The 8,902-nt window shown below is 33.6% G+C and overlaps 1 protein-coding gene and 1 non-coding gene across 2 annotated transcripts; one reads left to right on the top strand and one right to left on the bottom strand.

The window, feature by feature from the left end:
* Positions 1–266: 266 nt before the first annotated feature.
* Positions 267–5,484, top strand: Smp_125210 (hypothetical protein; the record flags this gene model as incomplete). The annotated part of the gene is made up of 3 exons (XM_018794346.1): positions 267–993; positions 4,564–4,691; positions 5,446–5,484. The coding sequence occupies 3 exons, from the start codon at positions 267–269 to the stop codon at positions 5,482–5,484; spliced, it is 894 nt and encodes a 297-aa protein (XP_018648768.1).
* Positions 5,485–6,627: 1,143 nt separating this feature from the next.
* Smp_tRNA_00872_Pseudo_TTG.1.1 lies at positions 6,628–6,699 on the bottom strand. Its single transcript has one exon. It is a non-coding gene (tRNA).
* Between the last annotated feature and the right edge of the window lie 2,203 nt (positions 6,700–8,902).

Here is an 8,902-nt window from a genome sequence, read left to right as displayed (position 1 = left end):
TAGTAACCATATAGTAACAAACAAACAAATACACAAAAATATCTACAAACGAAACAATCTTTGAGTTACGTAATGTATATTTTATTGATCCAATAAAGCAATATTGACATAAATGAGCCAATTATAATGAACATTCATAATTGTTTTGATGACGTTTCTTTTTAATCTCTATGCTCAAAAAGCACCAAAACTCCATCGTGATCATTGACCTAAACGACAAACCTTCTATATCCAATCATTTCTACTATAATAATAGAAAGAACAATATGAAACTTCAACAAATCTATTTTTCATTCTTATGGAAAATTAAAAAAAAAATTTTTTTTCTAAATTTTATTGATCAACAATTATTTTTGAGTTGCCTTAGTGAATTTATTGGTACATTGATATTAATGATTATTGGATTAGGTACTATGTTACATAATACTACTAATGATAGTAATGATATATCAATTGGATGGTCTATAGGATATATATTATCACAAATTATAACTAATCCTATAGGTTATAATAGTATTATGAATCCATCGATAACAATGGCATTAGCAATCATTCATCAATTACCATTTCATTATATAATACCATTTACTATGATACAATTCAGTAGTTCATTATTATCCAGTTTGATTATATATTTTATATATTATAAAAATATGATTAATACTACTACTACTACCAATACTACTACTACTAATTTTGCTACTACTAATTATACTACTGAATTCGATTATAGTAATATAATTTTATTGAATCAATTTATTACCACACCATCTGTATCTCATTATATCTGTTTTATAGATCGTTTATTATTAAGTATGATTACAATTATATTTATATTAATAATACGTGATAAAAGAAGAAATAATAATAATAATAATCATAATAAAATTAAAAAAAATTATCAAATTATTTATATTGCATTATATACAATTGGACGAATTAGTTCCTTGTCAATGAATGCTGGTACATCCATTAATCCAATACGTGATTTAGGTCCAAGAATAATTATTGCATCATTTGGCAAGTGTATATGATTATCATTTAAATGTTTGTTTGTTTGTGTTTTGGTTTACTTTCTATTGACATACACTATTGGTACTGCTCAAGTGTCCAGACCGAAGCAGGTGGTTTTCTTAAGGGGGGCTACACCCGGAGCCTTTGACCTAAAGATCTGATCAACAAGACAGTGGAGCATCGTGAGGAGTCCCACGGTAGTTGGTGACTAACTGTTGGTTCATACGCCCTTTTTTTCCTTTAGGATACTGGAGCCCATGTACACCATTGATTTAGAATCAGGGTTTCGCAACTTCCCTAGCTTTACTCATTATGTCCACCAACCCGGTTAAAGCTCCGGACATTCGCTTTTCGTCCTCTCAATTTCGTAAACAACAGTAATACCACAAGAATGCAGTGAGTAAGATTTCCATGGTGGAGGCTATATACGTGTGGTTGTGTGAAAGCATTTCGAGAGAGAGGACGGGACCTCCACACTCTCAGCTGTACCAGGGCATTTGAGGTTTATGGGTAATTTTCAATGGACATAAACTAGGATAATGGTAATGTACCCACTTGTCCAACAATTGTTAACCGAATAGTTAATCATTATCCTTTATTTCACTTTCTGACTAAGAGATTTAAATGTTGAAGATGATTAATAAAATGCTTATGTTTATTAAATCATTTTTGACAAATATAGTCGGTTAATGGTAGAACCATATAATGAATATTTATCATTACTCGATTTGGACTGTTGATAAATTTTAGCAAATAAGTAGAGTATTTAGATTTTGACTATCAGTCGAATCTAAGGAACCCATTTCGTCGCATTTGGTATACATCAACTGGATGTACATGTATTTCAAATGTTGATCTTCAAATCGGAAGTTGAGCTCAGAAAAGTTCGCTTCAAACGCTAACTTTTGATCCACTGATAGTTGAGTTCTACCGATATAATGTCTAGTATTGTCGCTTATTATTTATCACTTTGTTGATATCAAGGACCAAATGTGCTCCCGATATTCCATTCCTAGCCACAATCTATCTATTTTAATTAAGGTGAACATTTTAAAATCTGTAGTACATAGAATGGTTAAGATCTGAAATGCATGATTTCAATAAAATGCTTTCATTTGTACTTATTAATAGTATAACTCTATGTATGATTACTTTAGTGATTTGCTTATTATAAACCGAATAAAGGGAAGAAGCTGTTAAAATGTCAGATTTCATTAATACTAAAGATTATTTAACTGTTTATATGAACTGTTAGGAATGTAAACAAGAAAAGAAATAATAGTATGGTTCCTTTTCAACCTAGAATTCATTGTCTATTGTGACTTTTCTGTATAGATGACACTAGATTATGAAAAGATTCCATTTTGTGTATTAGTTAAAGTTAGACACTAACACCGTTCAATGTCAGCCTGCTCAATAGTCTAGGGGTTAGGCGTAAGAGCGCGGAACCGACAGGTCCCATATGGATTCGAATCTTCTAATGCGGGGTCGTGGGTGCCCACTGCTGATGAGTCCCATACTCGGACGAAACGGCCGTCCATTACTTCCAGGTTTTCCATAGTAGTCTAGCTTCAATTGACTCATGATCTTAACTATTAGAAAATATTCCATTTGTTATTCATTATTGAAATGAATTGCAACAAGACTCATTTATCAAGGTTATGACTTGAGCTGAATACTGGTTTCTGCTACTGAAACTGTAATAAACGAGAACAGAAGTGAGGACAACCGAATGTATTTGAATTCAAAATTACAGAGTTACTTTGTGAAATTTGAGAACCATATTATAAATACTTCATTTGTTAAATGTTAATCAATAGTCTCAGACTTTATTCTCCCTTTGTTCCCATAACCATCATTCTTTGTTTTCATTCTCTTTCCTTTGATCTTCTTAACCTTCTGCTGCCAGGAATTTTATTTATATATTAGTAGCATACACCACATTACAACTATTTACTACAACTGCACACTAATATCCGTTTTCTTCATAGTTGAAATCATGAGTCAATTGAAGCTAGACCACCATGGAAAACCTGCAAACAATGAACTTCCGTTTCGTCCTGTTATGGGACTCCTCAGTAGCGCGCATCCATGATCGCGCACTCGCGAGATTCGAACCCAAGACCTACCAGTCTCGAGCCGGAGCCCTTAGCCGATAGTCTACTGAGCTGGCATCCAACGGTGTTATTGTCTAACTTCAACTTATCCACGAAGTTGAGCAACCGTTCACCAATTGTCTTCGAGACTGGTAGGTCCTGCGCGATCATGGATGCGCACTGCTGAGGAGTCCCACAATAGAACGAAACGGCCATCCAGTGCTCCCAGGTTTTCCATGGTGGTTGACTCACGATTTCAACTATGAAAATACTGAAATATCCACAGAACCCCTTCTGATCTAATATCCATTTATTACCTATCACAATGGAATAACAATGTTATTTCTCCTTACGGAGGAAAATAAGATTGTAGAAGAAAACTGATTTATTCAATATTTACTAATTAGACTACATCTTCAATATTTGGTCGATCAATAAATTTGTGCAAACAGTAGTAGAAATTAATCAATAATCTAATATTGTGTACATAGTTTATAAAATCGATAAACTTACCGACATCCCTAAGAGATATCATTGATTACATAATTATATATTTGTTTTCTTTTCTTTAATGTTTATCTTTTTCATAAAGAATGTTTGTTTAGATTATGGAATTCCATAATTTACAGAACAGATTAATCTAAATTGAACAACTATTGATAACCAGATTGAAGTAGGTAACTATTCCGTTATAGTATTGAATTGATTTCAAGAGTGTGATACAATATGCACAGAGATAAATAGTGGCTAGTAGTGGAATCCAGGATGCGCGTTTAGTCCTATTTGGAACTCATCAGATGGATGTACTTGCATCTCAGAGTTGATGTTCACTTTAGGACTCGTACTCAGTACCGTTCGCTTCATACGCCATCACGTTATCCACTTAGCTACTAAGTCCTGAAGGTATATCCAGCTGACAAGTCTCAAATAGGACGAAACGCACGTCCTGTATGCCACTGCTAGCCACTATCCATCTTTGTCTATAAAAGCTTGTGACTTAAGGCAATATTGAGGCAGTCCGTACAGGATGCACATATGTCAACAAGAGACTGATCAATTGCAGTTCTAAATAACAATGGGAACATACAAGTAAACAACATCAAATGAGTTGTTACAATAGTTTTAGAACAAAGCTATAATTAGCGAAATATAACCATGTTAGTTGTGGGTTAGTCAACTAAGCAATGACATATGAAAGTATTTATGTAATATTGTGAATGATTTGATGTTCAATATGTAAACTATTAGATGATAGCGCTTATGTTGAGACAAGAGTTTCTTAGATTCGATCCCCTATAGGGCCAAGGCTTCTCATTTGTACAAAATCCTACCATGAGACAAAGATCCAGTCTCTCTCTCTCTCTCTTTCTTTCTTGACTTCAATAGTTATCTAAATAAAGTCAGTTTTTTAATGAAGATTAATACTACAATCCACTTTTTTTTCTTTTTATAGAATTAGGTTTAGATGCCTTCAAAAAAGATCATTATTATTTTTGGATTCCAATTGTAGCACCATATATTGGTTCTATTATTGGTGCATTACTTTATGAATTATTAATTGGTGCTTATTTAAATCAAAAAGTAATGAATAAATTACAAAAAACTATAGAAATATCACCATCATCCAAATCATCATCGTCGTCATCCAGATCATCATCATCCAGATCATCATCATCCAAATCATCATCATCCAAATCATCATCATCCAAATAATAATCATCATCCAAATCATCATCATCATCCAGATCATCATCGTCATCATCTCAAATCTCTTCAATATCAAGTATTCATTCAAATAACTCAACATTGACCTCTTCAAGTTATACTGATGAACATTTTAATAATTATTAATTCATTATTAAATATTTTATTAAATATTATCTCCTCTTTTTGGTGTAGTGAATGAGATCATAACTGGGGATAATCGGACGTATTCGAACACAACATTACAGAACATCTTGGTAAAAATTTAAGAACCATACAGTAAATACATCATTTCCAAAATGTTAATCAATCGTCTAAGACTTCATTGTTCCTTCATTTAGACATCAATCACTCACTGTTCTCGTTCTGTTTTCTTTGATCTTCTTAACCTTCTGCCCCCACCCCTCGCAGACATTTCATTTTCGATTAATGAGACATACTACTTATATTTGTCAGCACCAGTAGCATATACCACACTAGTAATGAATACAACATTTTCTATATTTCTCATTTCACTGACTAACGTGATAATATGGTCTGCTAATAACTAATTCGCTTTATTGAAATCTGACCGATAGCTCGATTGGAATCTTAATTTTTATTCGTCTGAGATCCTTCAATAGCCAATCAGGTGACAAAAAAGTCTCCAATGAATAATCCTTCATTATAATCTAAAAATGTATAAGTTCATACTCATTAATCACATGTCTACGCAGCATCACAAACAAACAAAATCATAATTTGTACATAACTAGGTGTTAAGTGATGTAAAATCGAGCTATCAGTCAGTCAGCTACAACGTGGGACGAGGCACACATATGCATCGGTTCAAATTGTCATACCTTATTACCACAACATGAACAACAGCGAATTCATACATGAAGTTACTTCAATGGTAATAAAATATAAAAGAAAGATTGTATATAAGGATATAGTACAGGAAGCAGGAAAGATAATAAGCAATGTTAATTTCATAGTTTAAATTAAGACAGAGAGTACATACACCTACACCAATGCCACACAGAGTCTCCAATCACTGGTTACGATAGTTGTGCAGATCCCAACCAAGTAGCTTGAATCTTCTAACATGGTTCATATAAGAAGTTAGTGTCTTTAAGGACTGATTCCACTCTTTTGGTTGACCTCCCTTAACTTTCTTCCATCCGTCTTCAACACTAGTCAGCATAGCGCGTCGTGGTAATCGGTGTTTAAACATACGTAACACGTGGCCCAACAGAGCAATAGGTAAGTTAATTTTGTAGTTAATAAGGTAAATTCAGGCTTCTAATTAGTATAGTATGAAATTAACTATTAGGTCCTATGAAAGTTTGTGACTACACGATTAAGTGATTCGTAAAAGCCAGAAATCGAAAATAAACGGAATACCATATACAAACCTCAATTCACAAAGTTTCTATGGTGTTTACTGTGCTAGTATGCAATCAAATTAAAGCAATGATTCCTGAAATGGATATATATAAATGTTAATTACAATAACATACAATAGTTTATGTAATAGCTAGCAGTTGTTATGTGACTACAAGGACAGATAATAGTCCATAACAGGGAAAAAAACATTAAATGAAAATCATTAGAGTAAAACAACTGTTCAACCAATACACTGAAAGTGAAGGAAACTATTACGAGTTTTAAGGATATACAATTATGATAGCGATAAATAAACGGAACATTAACAGTTTATGTAATAGTAAGCAAAGATCGATAGTGGTTAGCAGTGGAATCCAGGACGCGCGCCACTTCGTCCTATTTGGGACTCATCAGCTGGATGTACCTGCATCACAGACTTGTTGATGTCCACACTGGGACTCGAACCCAGTACCTTTCGCTTCAAACGCCATCACGTTATCCACTCAGCTACTGAGTCCTGGTAGCCAAGACTGACCAGTTGCAGTCCTAAACATCAATGGGAAGATTCAAACAAGTAATACTAAGTGAAGTTTATGTAATAGTTTATGGTAATATACAACAGCATCAGGAAACCACACGTTATATACTAAAAGGTTACTAGAATTGAAACTGGTTACTAGGTATTTATAAGTAGTATAATTCATATACAAAAAGAGGATGGAGCACAATGATAAATAAAAACCGATGACTGACAACAATGTTGTAAGAGCAAATGTGTTATTTCACCTTCCAAAAGTTTTGACAGTTTAATCATCTTGGAAAATTTTGTACAATCTGACAATTCCTTTGTTTCTGTCATAATTAAATCTAGTTGTCCGCGAATATCCTTAACTGGCTTTTACTTGATACTGAGATCCCAAGTGTGACTATGAGTAATGAAAGCCAAGAAACGGTTGTGAGAATATACCTATCTCTTCTCACGAGTTCCCTTAGCGATGTACACCCGTGACGTGCAAGAAGGTTACACCCAAGATCCTAGGCTTCGGGACCTAAACACTTTACATCTGAGCCGACGTCTAGTGTTGTATGTATCTAACTTTTATCTATTCGCTAAAATTCACTATTATTTACCAATGGCTGGCACCCTACACATTTAGACTCCACTAGACACAGCTTCTCGTTCTAATTCTAGAATTATATATTAAAATCAGTTACTAGTGTCCAAATATTATTTGTATTAATATCCATATACAGGTTTGTTGAGCTTATTAGAGTTAGCCATGTAAACCATTGCATTCTGACTAAGTGCCCCTAGATGTTTGCTGTAGAATGTCCTTGTCTTAATCATCAGTGAGGTTGCACATGTCCACCACCTCTTAGGAGTCCTATATTGTTATGTAACAGCTGTTAAGTGTTTCCTAATTTTAATAGATAATCCTTTCCACTTGTTTCCATTTGCTATTCGTCCTTCCCATATCTGCTTCCAATTCCTGAAGTAGTATGTTCTTTAGCCTTCTTCTTTTCCTTTTCTCTTCAGGATTCCGAATTACTGTTTGCCTCTTGATTCAGTTTGATGATTTCCTCAATGTTTGTCCTATCCACTTCTAGCATCTTTTCCTAATCTCCTCTTCATATTCTGAAATAGCTTAAAGAATAAATGGAAAATAATAAAGGTAGATATACTGAATATGAATTCGTAAAATAATAATAATAACAATAACAGAAATAATCATTTTGTCACGATTGATTGATCACTGGGTGGTGATCAATGTCATGTGTGTTAAGTCCTTCTTCGTGCAGATCGAATCCTATTGATCAAGTTGTAATGTCATCACTAGTCTAGGTGACTCGACACTGTATGTACTATGTTGAGATAAGATGACAATGATCACTACCCAGTGATCAATCAATCGTGAATACATCTCAGTCCTACAAGAGGTCAGTCACGGCCTGGATATTTCAGTAGTAACGTCTCTGACTGTGAAGCTGAGTGACACGGGATAGAATCCATCAGGGAGCATCAGTTACCTTCAAGATTACAGGTACAACTTACTGACGAGTGCCAATTTGCACGAAACTCGGATCCAAGGTTTCTTGTTAACCACCACCCACCCATCATCTTATAATCTTTTTGTCCTTTAATTCTACATTTTACATCATTCATATGTCACTGTCAAAATGTAGATTGACCAAATATAATTTCTGAATAGATCATCTATTTTGTACTTTACCCTAGAAAAAAGAACCCAACAACAATACTGATATGTATAATATGATTACTAAAAGGGGGGTATAGGGTACATTAGTTGATAGGGATAATTCATTACATGTTGGTATCTCTTCTAGAAAAAAAGAAGAAAAGAAGAAAAGAAAAAAGAGAAAAAAGAGAAAAAAGGAGAAAAGAGAAAAACAAGAAAACCATCTTATCCTATCAACATCAAAAAACTATGTCCATAATTGAGTTTATTCATGTCATAATGTTTATTCACATAACTCCCAAAAATAGAAAAGAAAAGAAAAAGAAATCAGTTAATTTATCACGTTACAGTAACTAACCAACTTTCTTTCTTTCTTATTTATGGGATGAATTGAACTATTCAATGATATTAGTTGTTTGAATGATTTGTTAGTAATTCAAGAAAACGTTTTTTTTTTAGAAAATAACTATTGTAGATAGGAACCGGAAAGGATTGCCTAGGATAGAGTTGGATGGAGAATGC

The sequence above is a fragment of the Schistosoma mansoni genome, chromosome 1, assembly GCF_000237925.1.
Source record: "Schistosoma mansoni strain Puerto Rico chromosome 1, complete genome".
Lineage (NCBI taxonomy): Eukaryota > Metazoa > Platyhelminthes > Trematoda > Strigeidida > Schistosomatidae > Schistosoma > Schistosoma mansoni.
Note: the sequence above shows the minus strand (reverse complement) of the source record. Positions and strands in the feature narration are given on the sequence as shown.